Source organism: Fusarium flagelliforme (genome assembly GCF_020744385.1).
Source record: "Fusarium flagelliforme strain FIESC 12 MPI-CAGE-AA-0113 chromosome Unknown B0J16scaffold_5, whole genome shotgun sequence".
NCBI lineage: Eukaryota > Fungi > Ascomycota > Sordariomycetes > Hypocreales > Nectriaceae > Fusarium > Fusarium flagelliforme.
The window spans coordinates 1,116,768-1,131,233 of NW_025763507.1; the positions used below are offsets into that span (position 1 = coordinate 1,116,768).

A 14,466-nucleotide genomic window follows, 5' to 3' on the forward strand; every position below is an offset into this window, starting at 1 on the left:
AGAATCGTGACAGACCCGGGAAGTCGCTTGGCATGTTGGGCATCGTGTGTCTTTAAATGATTCATGAAACAAATATTAAAGCCATAAGCATGGCCAATAACGGGATATATTGTAACATATTTCCCGGTCCCGGATACTTAATTATTGTTGTGGTGCTAAGGCTGAGGTGGTGTAAACGGAGTTGGATATCGCTTTGGGAACGGAATTCCGTCCAACCAAACAAATCACCGAAGCTGGTAATCAACTGCCACAACACGAATCCTTCATTCGGCATTGCCTAATCGAAGCAAGTGCCCTCAAGAAGTGCATTCTCAGATCCAATGCCATGGGATACTAGAACTCCCAGGGTCCAAACACGTCAGACATCCATGCAACATCTCCAAAATCCATCATATTGACCGCTGCCATGTCTATGCTTTGCTGATCTGGTGGGTTTGGTGCTGGTATTAATTGAACTGCCTCTTGATTCGTTGATGATGAGGAAACACCACCGAGATGCCTCGATAATGTAGGTTCCCATGAGGTCTTGATGTTACGCATGATTTTGGCCGCCATTCGGAACACTGTTTCCTCGCCTGCGCCCACCTTGATTTTGTAAGTCAAGTCCAGGCGCGTGAAAAAGTCAACAGTTTGATCCAAAAGAACTAGTAAATCGGCTGTGTTTCGGACGAGCTCCTTGTCCCAGGCAGGATCTTCAGACGTTGTGAGCCGATACAGAGCTATCTGAACTTGAGAGAGCTGAATGTAGATAGGAAAGGGTGAGCCTGCAACCTCCTCGATCGGAACGGCAAAGAACACATCGAACCATGCCCTAATCGCCCTTAGACATGAATACATGCTCTCGATTCGTTGATTGACTGGAATATCTTGCATGAAGAGGCCGACAGAATTGATTTGAACCTCTGTTGCAAGCGCGTGTGCCTGCAGTACCGCTATAATTCGTCAGTATAGCTTACCGACGGGTGTATGTTTGTACTTACGGGTTACGGGCATATTCAAGGGCAACCCGTCCCGAACCGCCTGGAGTTTGGCAAGCAAGCTCTTTCTGAAAACGTATGTAGGGGCTGGAGATGGGTCACCCATGACATCGCGAACCAGCAATTTCTGCGCTTCATCTGCAACAAGCTGATATCTGACAAATGCAGCCAACAATTCATCAGATGGATATAGTTTTTCCCTCTCTAGAGCGTCAAGACAATCGCTCATATGGGGCGTCCAGTGGAGTGGATCCATCTTGCCGACGAAAGACGCCAGACTGCACAAATTAGAAATCTCCTAAAGATTATAGAGATGTAACTTACACGGAACTCAGAAACCATAGTGACACAACGGCTCGCCGCTCCTCCAAGGTGCGTAACCGCGGTGGAGCAGGTCGTCCTCCCCACGCCTTGAAACAAACTGTAAAGTATTGTTCCTCAACGGGAGCTTTTGTGAGACCCATATCATAGGCAACCAGGACAGCCATTTGAACGAAGGTGATAACAAACGGTCTACCCGGACTAGAGGTGGTGGAGGCCCTGTAAGAAGGTCAGAACGGAGCAAATATAGACGCGTTAGTGATGGACTAACCAGGTGAGGTAACATATAAGTCCTTGAAGACAGTCCATGGTCCTCTCATGGTTGATGATAATTCTGTCAGCAATTTCCTGTCGAACCCGATCTTTCAATTTCATCTGCTGCTCAACCGACATTGATGTCATATTCATAATACACAGCCACAGGAATGGCTTCTCCTTTCGCAGAGCCGCAGCTGTCATATCAGGTGGCAGGACCATACATGGAAACTTCTTCAGCCACTCTCTGTATTTGTCCAGATACATCTCAGCTTCTTCGGACGTGGGTTCATCTAAGGAAGAAGTATCTTCACCAACAGTGGAGGGCGAAGTATGCACATGGCTACCGCCCGCGCTTCTTGAACCATGACTATGAGATATGACATATGAACGGGGTTGAGTTTCCGATGAAGAAGACGAAGCTGCAGCAGTCGCCAAGGACTCCAAACGACTAGTTAGATGATGACCCACGTTCGATGAGTTCATCAGGGGACTGGAACCGTCGGAGTTGGGGGACTGCAGATGTCCATTTTGGGGCTGAGATGCGCGCAGAATTGTAACAAGATCTTCAAGCTTTTCTTCTAATTGAGCTGTCCTGGACGATGCAGATTTCTTGGCAACTCGTTTTCGCGAAGTTGTCATAGTCTGACATTGTTTTCCAAGACGATGACATCTTTCGCAGTCTTGGCCAGAATCCCTCAAAATACATTTGCATTTTGCCCTCTGGCATGCAGTGCAGGCCCTGCCATAGCCAGCGGGTGTCCCTGTCGTACCAGAGGCAGTAGAGGCTGACAGATCGGGTGGCGCCATGGATTGCTTGTGTAATTGTCGCCAATAAAGTCCATGTGCATAACAAACAGTAACAAAGTTGAACAAAATCCGTTCGTATAACAGGAATTCAGAATGCTATCTTTGAAGGGGGTGGTAAAGGAATCGCAAAGACCCAGACTTAGGGGATAGTGCACCGGAATTCGGGATTCGACTAAATCCGGCTTACTGTCTCAAAATATTCGCAGATTCAATTGACCCGAGCTGCGAACTAAGGAATAAGACATTAGAGTAAAATCTGTCAAAGCGCTACCGTATTTTGGCTTACAATATCTCAATACCGAAGATTGAGATGTTTGTTGGTAATCAGTTGGAGTTTCGTGATATCAGACCACTCTTTAGGTACCGGGGTTGGGTTATCTGAACTCCGTAAAAGGATCAACATTTAGACGCTTGTCTCGAAGTCAGCAACTGAAGTGCAAGGATTTCTGACAAATAGAATTAAATCCAAGTAAACAGCGATGTGAATGTATTCTGAAGTTCGGCATCTTTTGCTGACCACAGGCATCACTTAAGGTCACGATGATCGAAGGTGAATGAAGCTAGGTCACGATCTTGTACAACTGCCAGATACTGTATACTTCGTTGCGCATACATGCGTGCGTAGGACACAGGTACTTCCCATGTTTTCAGGAGAAAAAGATGAAAAGCCTCGGTAGGGAAACAAGCACGGATACATTTATTTCATCCTTTTCTTTAGGCGCCTAGGTGGGTAGCTATCTTGTTGAGTTAACACCCTCCAGCGCAAACCGGGAATAGCTTTTGAGGCTGTTGGCCTGGCCATGTCTTCAATTAATTAAAAGCCGAGAGGCATGGATCTCTGGTATCAGATCTCAGGGTTACATTGGAAAAGCAAGTCCGCCTTCCCTTAATTGGCTTGGAAATTAGCATCAGAAGTCTCCTATTGGCCAGATATATACTAGCTTCAGGGGCCAATCAAAGCCGGTGTATCCCGCTCTTCTCAATTAACTTTAACGTCACAAGCTGCTAGATTCTTCAACTCCATCCTCAACGCCGACATCGCAGTCTCAACGACCAACGCCAGACCGACACAGATCAATCACCAAATAGTTATGGCAGCTCCAACTGTCGCAGCAGCCGAGATGCTGCCTCGATTTCTCCTTCCACGTCTCAGTTGGGGCGCTCCGCTCTCAGTCTCGCAAGCAGCCCGACCATTTGCCTCGATCCCTTCTCCTAATCAACGACGGTCTTTTGCATCCTTCCAGGCCGGTCCTGTTATTCAACGTCCTTATTCTCGAAATATTAGCCCTATAACTAAGAGAGCTTTCCATGCGACGGCCCTTAGGCAACGAGACCATCACTTTGACACTCTCAAATTTGTGAAGCGGTTACAGGGGGAGGGGTTCACAGAGGAGCAATCGGTTGCGATGATGAAGACGCTGAACGATGTTATTGAGGAGAGGTTTGTTTCGAGCTCCTACAACACCCACAACAATAATACTAACACTATTTGCAAGCATCCAAAATCTCACCCGAACAATGGTCCTCCGCGAGGACGCCGCCAAAGCAACGTACACTCAGAAGGTCGATTTTGCCAAGCTGCGATCCGAGCTTCTCTCTGCCGACTCCACCGAATCCAACACAACACGCACCGCGCACGAGCGATTGACAAACGATATCGCCAAGCTAAGCAACCGCCTTCGTGATGAGATCAGCCGCACACAGGCCAGTGTCCGCCTCGACCTTAATCTGGAGAAGGGTCGTATTAGAGAAGAAGCCGTGGGACAGGAACTTAAGATCAAGGAGACGGAGACCAAGATCGAGCAGGAGGTTGCAGCACTGCGGGAGAAGCTGGAGCAGGTCAAGTTCCAGACGCTGCAATGGCTGATGGGTGTCTGCACTGGTTTCGCGGCGCTGTTGCTTGGTGCTTGGCGATTGCTCATGTAAATGTGCTTTCAGTGCTGGGGGAGTACTATATGAAGAGGGAGTTGTATATACAGTGTTATGGTTCACCTAAACCGATAGATTTTCTTGTGTCGAAATTAACATGTCTATAATTATATGGCAATCATTCTCATACAGACGAATCAAGGTCTTTTTCATATTCCAAAGGATACTTGATAGGCTGTTTATGTCTCAAATAACCTTCGATATCACCTACTGAAAAATACTAAGCTCTGGTCCGCAGGTATAATACGGGTTAGGAAGCCCGTATGAACGGACTTCATTCAAATGACGCCTTCCAACGACCCCACCCCCACTTCACCCCGCCATAGACGATTATCGGTCTCATTATTGATCTTCGGCATGAAAGCCGATGGCTCTACCATACAAACTCAAAGAATAGCCTCCTGGAACAGAACCAACTGAAGTAATCATACTAAACCTCATTTCACAAACTCGTCTCGTGTTCCAGATCCAGGTCACATATCATCCAATATGGCAGACAAACCCAAGGTTCTCTTCCTTGGCAGCACCAAGCAGTAAGTCGCATAAGAACTCACCATGATCTCTTCCAAATATGCTGACACTTACGTAGAGCCCAAGAGGATTTTGCGTCTCTCTCGGAGGTTGTAAAGGTCGTCTATCCGAAATCAACAGACCGTGCTACTTTCATAGAAGAGAGCAAATCCGGCGCCTTTGACGGAATTCAGGCTATCTATCGCTCAAATAAGACTTATAGCCTGGCTGGCAATTTTGACGCTGAGTTACTGGATAGCCTACCTAAGACACTCAAGTTTATTTGTCACAATGGTAGGGTCTTGATTGATCTTATTGAGAACAGGTTTGCTGACTCTTTCAGGGGCTGGGTATGATCAAATACATATCCAGGAATGTACTTCACGTGGTATCCGTGTTTCCAACACACCAACAGCAGTGGATGATGCCACAGCTGATATCACCATCTTTCTACTCATTGGTGCTTTGAGGAACCTCTCGTCTAGCATTTTCGCTCTGCGTGAAGGTACTTGGCGTGGCAACCCTGCGCCATCACTCGGCCATGATCCTCAAGGCAAGGTGCTTGGTATTCTAGGTATGGGCGGAATTGGTCGAAACGTCGCTCGCAAAGCGCGTGCCTTTGGTATGATCGTTAAATACTACAACCGCAGCCGTCTGTCTCCAGAACTGGAAGGCGATGCTGAGTATGTCGACTTCGAGACTCTTCTTAAGGAGAGTGATGTTCTGAGTCTCAACTTACCCCTAAACGTGAGTCAAACTATAAATCCTCATTTTCACAGCTTATCTGACATCTGACATCTGGCAGCCCAAGACCCGACACACGATCGCAAAACCTCAATTTGATATCATGAAGCGAGGTGTTGTCATCATCAACACTGCTCGTGGAGCTGTGATGGACGAAGCTGCTCTTGTCGACGCACTCGAGTCAGGACAAGTTGCCAGCGCTGGGCTCGACGTTTTTGAGAATGAACCTGAAGTTCATCCGGGTTTAGTGAACAACAGAAACGTATTGCTTGTCCCGCATATGGGTACCTGGACAGTGGAAACTGAGAGGGCAATGGCGGCCTGGGCTTTTGACAATATTCGCCTGGCAGTAACAGAAGGGAAGCTGAAGAGTATCGTTCCAGAGCAAAGCCATCTACAGTAGATATACTCGATGCATCAACTTCAAACAGTTAGCATAGGTATTTTTAGAGCAGTCCATGACTTCGCCTACCGAATTCATACGTCGTGCAGCATGTACCGTCAGTTACTAATAGACTAATATAGCTCATAAGGAAGTAAGTAGTAGCTCCAGGATGAGGTGGCTTGAAGTTCCTCAATACTAACTTCAGCCTCTTTTTGAATCCAATAGGCGCCAACAAATATTGCGAGGGAAATGACCGTAGGAACACGTATGAAGTCCTCAGTACAATGCAACATCACACAAAGAACAGCAATGTTAGAGAAAGAAAATCTCTTTTGAATTTCTACTCTATCCTGGCCACGGTTGACGGGCCTGCCTTTATCGAGGTACCATTCCTTCCATCCCTGTGGGGGAGGTCTCGTCTTGGTCATATCCATCCATATTCATTCCATTCATCATCCGTTTTTATATCTCGAAGGGGGGAATCATGATTAGCAAAAAAGCCAACGCCATTTTGTTGAAAAAGCAAGATTTTTTTGCCCCTCCCTGCACCCTGCGAGGAATCTTCTCTTCATCATGAGAGAAGAAAACCCAAATAAGCAGAAACAAAGAAGAGAAGTATCAAAAAAATCAGAAAACCGCAGATGTCCTAGTAACTCTCCCGACCCATATGCCATGCAAGTTCATGCTGTTGAAACTAGAATTTTGCCGATTGTCATGTCGACAGAAGAGGGAAAGTTCGTCACACGTAGGAGTCCAGTTGAAGGATCCTTGGGTATTGATTATATCCGCTTAGTAGCGGTAGATGTCGGCCTTGAAGGGACCCTCGACGGTCAGGCCGAGGTACTCAGCCTGGACCTTGCTGAGGGTGGAGAGCTCAGCCTGGCAGTGAGCAAGGTGGAGACGGGCGACCTCCTCGTCGAGGATCTTGGGGAGGACGTAGACACCGACGTCAAGCTTGTCGGTCTTGGCGAACTCGACGTACTTCTCACCCCAAGCCTTGTCAGCGGCCTTGAAAAGCATGATCTGGGCAAGGACCTGGTTGGTGAAAGAGCAGGACATGACGAAGGAAGAGTGGCCGGTAGCACAGCCGAGGTTAACAAGACGACCCTCAGCGAGGAGGATGATGTGGCGGCCGTTAGGCATGAGGAAGCGGTCAACCTGGGGCTTGATGTTCTGGACAGAGCTGGCGTTCTTCTTCAACCAGGCAACGTCAATCTCGATATCGAAGTGACCAATGTTGCAGACAATGGCGTCGTTGGGCATAGCCTCGAAGTGCTCGCCAGTGAGAATGTCACGGCAGCCAGTGGTGGTGACAAAGATCTGACCGATCTTAGCGGCCTTCTCCATGGTGGTGACTTGGTAACCGGCCATAGCGGCCTGGAGGGCGTTGATGGGGTCAATCTCGGTAACAAGGACGCGAGCACCCATGCCGGAGAGGGCCATGGCGCAACCCTTACCGACATCACCGAAACCGGCAACGACAGCGACCTTGCCAGCAATCATGACATCGGTAGCACGCTTGATACCGTCGACAAGGGACTCACGGCAGCCGTAAAGGTTGTCGAACTTGGACTTGGTGACGGAGTCGTTGACGTTGATGGCGGGGACAAGGAGCTTGTTGTCCTTGAGCATGCGGTAGAGGTGGTGGACACCGGTGGTGGTCTCCTCAGAGACACCGAAGCAGTCCTTGAGCATCTCAGGGTACTTCTGGTGGACGAGGGTGGTCAGGTCACCACCGTCATCGAGGATGAGGTTGAGCTTCTTGTTGTCCTTGAAGGCAGAGAGCTGCTGCTCGAGGCACCAGTTGTACTCCTCCTCGGTCTCACCCTTCCAGGCGAAGACGGGAACACCAGCGGCGGCAATGGCAGCAGCGGCGTGGTCCTGGGTGGAGAAGATGTTGCAGCTGGTCCAGGTAACCTCAGCACCGAGAGCAGTGAGGGTCTCGATGAGGACGGCGGTCTGGATGGTCATGTGAAGGCAACCAGCGATGCGGGCACCGGCAAGAGGCTGGTCGGCAGCATACTTGGTTCGGGTCTGCATGAGACCGGGCATCTCGTTCTCAGCGAGCTCGATCTCCTTGCGGCCGAAGGCGGCAAGAGAAAGGTCAGCGACCTTGAACTTGTGGGCGGGAGCAGACATGATGAATGGGGGTGGAGGAGAAGAGAATGGAGGGATTGATGAGAAGAGAGAATGGAAAGAGAAGAAGAAGGGAGTGAAAATGAAAGGGAAGAGGTGGAATATGTAGGTTGAAGAAGTCCAAGCAGATGGAAGACCAGACAACGAGATAACTTGGGGCGGGGCAAAGAGAACTGCTGCTATGGGCTGAAGGCCTTTGGAGGGGGAGGGGTTAACCAGGGTCAGTGGGGTTTTTTTCGCGGGCGGTGAGAAAGATGGACGGCAAAATGAGGGGCAGAATTCTCTGCTGCCATAGAGACGGAGCCATTTTTCTTATGTTGAGGCGGGGCAGAAGATACTTTTAAACGGGTGGTCGGTTGGCCGCCTCAAAAGGTACCCGAGTGGGTCTCAGGGACTCGGTGTCCCCTAATGAGAGTCCACATGGAGGAAAAAAACGAAGACAGGAGGAGCTTTTTCATCATGGGAAGCTCATCCAGGTCCGTCTTGGTACGAATACGGACGGGATCCGTCGACAACCACGTTGATTTTTCTCGTTCGGCGAGTGGGCAACGCCACGCTAGACTATTCTGTTCAAGATTGACCAGTTCCCTTGATCAATTGAACTTCACCTCCTATCTACCTTGTATCTTGGAACTATGCAGTGCAGTCTTGACCCTTGATATTCCCCGCTCGGAAGCCGAGGACCGCCTCACGCGAATACTACGGGTCATTGATCGTCCTGCAAGCTACCAGCCAACCTCTCAGACTAAACCCAAGTGCAATGGTCAGAGGTACTTGGGGGAGCCGGGTAGCTTGCTGTTTGTTGTTGTCTAAAACGCGGGATGCAGAATATATCTCATATAGATTGGTATTCATCTGACACAATAACCTAATACGGACGGATCTTCGAAGTAGTTCCTCAACATGTTCAAAATATGGCAACAATTATAATATCATGTACTTGTTTAACGTTAAGATTGATCAAGACTCTCATACTTGGAGAGCTCGGTTTGCAGCGCTATCTATGAAGCCAAGTTTACAGATCAAGGCTACAGTCATGTCCTCCTCTTCATGACTTTTCACCAGCATCACCAGCATCAACGTCAGGCTTTTCCATCATGTGCTCATCAAGTGCTTCTCTCTTTCTCGACGCTTTAAAATCTAGACCAGCCAGCACTCGATATTATTCCACATTGTCCGGAACGCCGCCAATGCAAACCATCACTGAGCGTCTCGTTTTCCTGAAATCCTTCGAGACTTTTTAAACCCCATCTCATCCATTCTCCATTTATTTGGGCAAAAGATCCTCCCGCACAGCAAACATCTTGGCACTGACGTTGGCTGTGAATCCATCCACCTGCTTGCTGTATTGCTCCACCTGCTTGGCGTTCAGCATACCCTCCAGTCGGCTAGGCTCCTGAGGAAGCTTGAACAGTCTTTGCCACTCATCCTCGGGGAGAGGCTCCTGCTTAGCAGCAACACGCTGGGCGTTCTCGGCCTTGCGCTTGGTCTGCCATTGTGTGATCTTGGTCTGCTCACGGCCGAGTTGTCGCTGGTAGAATTGGAAGTTGTTGAGGTCGGTGTAGTGAGACTCGATGCTCTCGAGCAAAAGGTCGCAGGTCTTCTCGAGGAAGGGGTCGATTGCGAGGTCGAGGTTATCGATCGAGGGGTACAGAGGAGGCTCGAGGGTGTTGCGGTTGAGGTCAGCCAGAGATGTGGGCTGCTCGATATCACCCTTAACGGGACCGGAGGGAATCTGGTGGAGGAAAGTTGTGAGGAGGTGAGAGTTGTGGACGCTGACAGAGACCTCAGCGAGGATGTCCTTGAATGTAAGCTTGGACTTTTGCAGGCTAGTCTTTGTTAGCATCTTTATCATCATCGGCGCGATACGGCATTATCCTACCTCTCAGTTGTGAACTTGCCCTCCTTGTCGCCATCCTTCTTGCTCTCCTTGAAAGCGGTCATGAAAGCAGGGGACAGACGGAAAGCTCGGAAGGTCAAGTTGCCCTGAGAACTCTTGCTGGCATCGTAGACGAGGGCGACGGCGTTCTCGTTGATGGTTTGGTAGTGGTACTGGTTCTCGATGAAGTTCATGTTGACAAAGTTGCCCATGGTGGCACTTGTGTACCAACCAACATTGTTGGCATCGACGTTGACCTCCTTGAGATGTCGGATCATATCATTTAGGTAGGTGATGTTCTTCTGCTGTCGGGGAGCAGCGGCGGCGAGCTGCGAAGTATCGTTCTGGTGGCTATCGGTGGTAGCGGGGTCGACGGTAGGGAAAGGGAAGGTGTTGGTGACTTCGAGGAGACCTTCATTCTCCATTCCAACAATAGCTCCGGTCGCAACAGAAGGGAAAGCCGAAGAGCAGTGCTTGGCGATCTTCATAATAACCTAGACACCACGAACTGAGGTCAGTCCTCCTACTCGTACTTCAAGAGGGGGTCTCAAAAGGTGGGGCATGTTCAACTCACCAGAGCCTCGACCTGAACGGCCTGGAAAGGCGCAGCAGCAGGCGCATCGTTCTGAGTGTCCGCCATCTTGTCAAAAATTCGGGAGGATATATTCACGGGGCCGCGAGAGACGGGGAGAGGTTCGGCGCTGTGATCGCGAAAAGGGCGGGTGGTGTTGCAAGGCCTCAAGATGGTGGGAATATCGAAAACTCTCACTTGTGGGCGTGTGGGTGGGCGGTAAAGTGTGGCAGAACAAAAATCGCTTGACGTTGCAGAGAGCCGAACGACTACCGGTGTTTATCATCAACAGGCAGACTGACGGCGTTGCGATGCTATTTCAAAATTTGCGATGGTTCTTGCTTTGAATAAATAGCTGCGAGCCTATTTACTCTCAACTCATCAAATTCTAATTTATCACTGTTCGACTTCGCGACACCGAGGGCTTATACTCAGCTCTCAATACGATTCTCATTGCTTCACCAAGTGTATAGGATATGCGACCTGATATTTTAAGCTGTCTATATCTAGGAACCCAGATTATCACCAATGTCCAATCAACAGTTCTATTCAATAAACGCCATTTCACCTCTGCTTGTTCCGTCTCAGATACCCAAACTCAGTGCCTACATTTTAAAGCATAAACTCGTTCCAAACTTTTAAAGTTAAAGGGATTCCCAAACGCCTCCCAATGTTATACCGAAAATTGAAGAACCCGACTCGTTCCTTATGCCGAATCTTGCCAGGGGATGATTTCCCAATCTTCAACGTTATCTCGAATGATGAGTCGATGCTGATCAATCTGCCAGAATGCATACATAGACCGAGTTGCTCCTGCAGCTTTTCGGTGAGCTGGACCTGTGCCGCCCTTCTTGGCATCTTCTCGAGATCGCCAGATGCAAGTTGCCAAGTTGGCCAGCTCTGAATCAGGCTCGCCGAACCAGTATCTATTTATGTCAATATACAAGAATTGAAACGGAAGATCTTTCGACTCACTTGAGAAAACCACCGCTTGCGACAGCCTCAGCATGTGCTCCTTTGTCGAGACGGCCAAGATCGGCATACTCGGTTGTTTGCTTGATCCTTGACCGGAATGCCACAATGTAGAACGACGTCTCTTTGAAACTCTTGCCAGACTCAAGAGCAAGGCGCTTCACTTCTTCCAGCACTTCTGACCAATTAAAAGATTCTGTGTATGGCGCCGTCGCATAATCTTCACGGACAGCCTGGAATTTGCCCAGAGCGCGTGCAAGGATGGTGTTCTCATTGTCGAGGGTGTCGAGATCTAACAAATGTTCTTGGTCGGTATACGGTGATTGTACCAGGTATCGGTTTGATGCGGCGAGGTCTGGGCCGACCTCTCTCACATCGACTTGCCCAACATTCTTGGAGAAGATATCAAGAGCCGCTCCAGGTGCTGTCTGAACATCAACGTTTGCCATTGTGGCTGATTGAGAACTGATGGCCTATTGTCCTTTCGAAGTTTCAATGCTCATTCAAGTCGAAACCAAACTTTGCTGGTGGTACTGTTTGTGTATCGATAAATAATGGCGGGCTTTACAGGATGGATAAAGGAGAACTACGAGTCAAGACGACACAATCATAACAGCGAGTCATCAGCCTTTTATTGTCATACTAACTCCTTCCTCAACATCTTAGGCCATCACGCCCCGAATAACGTGCTAAATGACACCATCCGGAACAGACGACGACAAAGTAGTACATGTGGGTCGGTGAAGACTTTCGAAGGATCTTTCTAGCAGTGCCTATGTATTAGTGCCGAAGGACGGGCGACTCGAAACATGACATTGATCGGTCTGGACCAGTGAAAATTGTTGTCTCGAGTCAGCCAGGCCTTCTGTTTGTGACATGGAAGAATGCTTCAGCTCATTATGCGGGAGTCAAAGAAACCGAGTTTAGGTTTTCATAAGGACATGGAGGCTGAAAGAACATTCTTCTTGTCAACTTTTGACGTTATTGGATGTTGAAACTGAGCACATGTGCACCAAATTACGGTATTTCAGGTTTAGATTCTACGGCAGCGGAAATTTTAGAGTCATGGCTTCACCGCTAGAGGGACATTCCAAGCCTGGCTCGGGTTCTAAGGGAGAAGCGAGGAGCCGGAACCAAGATGAATACACTTTTCGTGTAACTAGGGGTCCTCAACTTGACAAAAAGAATGCGCGGCTAGTGCAAGCCAAGATTCAGTGACATATACTGTTGGCGCTAAAATTGCGACACTTTGCCCAACCGGCGATCTCGAGTTACTACTGTAGTTATTATTCAGGCCAACGTCAGATCACAAGATTCTTTTCAATATTGTGATCATTCATTTACAAAGATGAGCTCAGATGATCGTGATTTGTATTGTATCTTGGATTACAACAGTCTAGTTTGGAATTGAACTATAATATGAGATTCAGGGTATGACGACAATCCTACCTGAAGGCGTCAGAAGCCACGAGGATGTCGACATACGACGCCTAGTCTTCTTTGTTGATCTTCCGACGTTGTATTACAATATCAGCGGTGTATACCCATGGTCATCCGAGACGTATCCCTTCAACAATTTACTTTCGCTTAACTGATTTGTATGGTCATTGATGCGGTTGTCTAATTAGTCTATCATCAATTTACATCTTCCCTTTCACAACGCAGCATCATCATTCTCAGCATCTGGCTTCCCCCTCCTCAGCCAGACTTTGGCCATTTCATATGACCCCAGATACAATCCACTTCCTATCATTGTCCATCCGGATCGTAGGGCCGCACCGCGGAAGAACCCACGTACTCCTCTCTCTTGGTAAACCTCCTTCGATACGGCCCACGCTCCCTTCTTTGGACGTTTGCCCTCCATCTTAGCAGCAACCTCACCTTGGCTTTGCGCTGAACTTTCGTTTTGCTGGCCAGCACTCAACATCATCCTCGTCTTAACAACATCGCTTGGCGTGGTTAAGAAAGCAGCAACTGATCCTGCGCTTCCGGCGCTTAACCCAGTTACCAGCCCCGTCTCAACCAATCCAGGGTCTGAAGTGCCGGGCCCTTTGGAGCTCCAATATGTTGCACGTACGTGCTCAAAGATTGGAAATTGAAGAGCTGTGAAGGGTAAATTACGTGCAACGAGTGCTGTGTAACCAGTGAACAGACGTCGAGATGCACCACCATCGCCGGCCAGCTGACGAAATGCTTGCAGTGATGTTGATGACCCAGATTTGGCGGCCCCATGACTTTCGTTCTGTAGCATTTGAGCATTCTGTTTGATCACCTCTGCCGGTGCGAGAACCAAGCAGGATGCCATTTCTGCGAATCCCGAAGCCGCTGAGTGGACCAGAGGTTGCGGTAACGGTGTCGCATTTCCAATGACTTGTTTTGCACTCTCATATGTCGAGAAGAATAAACCGGCTGCGGAGTGTTTATGAGCGCAAGTCCTTGCATTCGTGAATTCACAACGTACCTGCAGGGAGTGTAGCCAATACCACACTTCCAATGCCTTGATAGAGACCTCTTAAAGCCCATATATTCTTTCTGGAAGTCTCCGAGTATGTCTTGATATAATCTTGACTCTGGATACGGGTCTTGATAGTATCGAGAGGGTAGACTAAGACGTCTACAGTAAATGCTGCGATAGCACCAGCCTGTTATAATGTCAGTAAATTCTTACGAGTAACTGGAATATTCGGTTGAACTTACTATATAGATATCCGTCATATTTGGTCTTCAGAATCGATATGTGAGAGATTGTTACTGATGAAATTGTGCCAGTTTTGATGATAGGTCTCTTACACCACGAGCTGGTGATGTCATGATCTTAGTTTTATCCACCTCGGATCCTAATTACCCTGCACTCCGGACTTTCAAATCATCATGGAAACATTTTGAATATTCTTAGTATGTATTATAAGGCTAGTACTGATTCAACGATTTCTTCGAAACGTGGATACTGGTCCTCTCAAGTGTCATGTGAATGGAT

The 14,466-nt window shown here is 48.5% G+C and overlaps 7 protein-coding genes across 7 annotated transcripts; 2 read left to right on the top strand and 5 right to left on the bottom strand.

The window, feature by feature from the left end:
* Positions 1–199: 199 nt before the first annotated feature.
* Positions 200–2,458, bottom strand: B0J16DRAFT_150779 (uncharacterized protein). Its single transcript, XM_046122049.1, has 4 exons — positions 1,570–2,458; positions 1,302–1,517; positions 981–1,255; positions 200–932 (listed from the first exon to the last, which is right to left on the bottom strand). The coding sequence occupies exons 1-4, from the start codon at positions 2,361–2,363 to the stop codon at positions 334–336; spliced, it is 1,884 nt and encodes a 627-aa protein (XP_045981086.1). The 5' UTR covers positions 2,364–2,458; the 3' UTR covers positions 200–333.
* Positions 2,459–3,371: 913 nt separating this feature from the next.
* On the top strand, positions 3,372–4,437 carry B0J16DRAFT_306584 (uncharacterized protein). Its single transcript, XM_046124801.1, has 2 exons — positions 3,372–3,804; positions 3,860–4,437. The coding sequence occupies exons 1-2, from the start codon at positions 3,455–3,457 to the stop codon at positions 4,287–4,289; spliced, it is 780 nt and encodes a 259-aa protein (XP_045981087.1). The 5' UTR covers positions 3,372–3,454; the 3' UTR covers positions 4,290–4,437.
* Positions 4,438–4,626: 189 nt separating this feature from the next.
* B0J16DRAFT_288869 (D-isomer specific 2-hydroxyacid dehydrogenase) lies at positions 4,627–6,249 on the top strand. Its single transcript, XM_046124202.1, has 4 exons — positions 4,627–4,825; positions 4,882–5,096; positions 5,146–5,549; positions 5,608–6,249. Exons 1-4 carry the CDS (start codon positions 4,782–4,784, stop codon positions 5,947–5,949), a joined length of 1,005 nt encoding a protein of 334 aa, XP_045981088.1. The 5' UTR covers positions 4,627–4,781; the 3' UTR covers positions 5,950–6,249.
* Positions 6,250–6,720: 471 nt separating this feature from the next.
* B0J16DRAFT_385734 (Adenosylhomocysteinase) lies at positions 6,721–8,070 on the bottom strand (the record flags this gene model as incomplete). The annotated part of the gene is made up of 1 exon (XM_046131520.1): positions 6,721–8,070. One exon carries the CDS (start codon positions 8,068–8,070, stop codon positions 6,721–6,723), a length of 1,350 nt encoding a protein of 449 aa, XP_045981089.1.
* A 1,037-nt stretch (positions 8,071–9,107) lies between these two features.
* On the bottom strand, positions 9,108–10,674 carry B0J16DRAFT_150804 (uncharacterized protein). The gene is made up of 3 exons (XM_046122050.1): positions 10,521–10,674; positions 9,950–10,440; positions 9,108–9,896 (listed from the first exon to the last, which is right to left on the bottom strand). Exons 1-3 carry the CDS (start codon positions 10,584–10,586, stop codon positions 9,335–9,337), a joined length of 1,119 nt encoding a protein of 372 aa, XP_045981090.1. The 5' UTR covers positions 10,587–10,674; the 3' UTR covers positions 9,108–9,334.
* Positions 10,675–11,043: 369 nt separating this feature from the next.
* On the bottom strand, positions 11,044–12,430 carry B0J16DRAFT_150840 (uncharacterized protein). The gene is made up of 2 exons (XM_046122051.1): positions 11,493–12,430; positions 11,044–11,443 (listed from the first exon to the last, which is right to left on the bottom strand). The coding sequence occupies exons 1-2, from the start codon at positions 11,936–11,938 to the stop codon at positions 11,224–11,226; spliced, it is 666 nt and encodes a 221-aa protein (XP_045981091.1). The 5' UTR covers positions 11,939–12,430; the 3' UTR covers positions 11,044–11,223.
* Positions 12,431–12,754: 324 nt separating this feature from the next.
* B0J16DRAFT_344079 (mitochondrial carrier domain-containing protein) lies at positions 12,755–14,355 on the bottom strand. Its single transcript, XM_046128146.1, has 3 exons — positions 14,187–14,355; positions 13,951–14,131; positions 12,755–13,898 (listed from the first exon to the last, which is right to left on the bottom strand). The coding sequence occupies exons 1-3, from the start codon at positions 14,202–14,204 to the stop codon at positions 13,144–13,146; spliced, it is 954 nt and encodes a 317-aa protein (XP_045981092.1). The 5' UTR covers positions 14,205–14,355; the 3' UTR covers positions 12,755–13,143.
* Between the last annotated feature and the right edge of the window lie 111 nt (positions 14,356–14,466).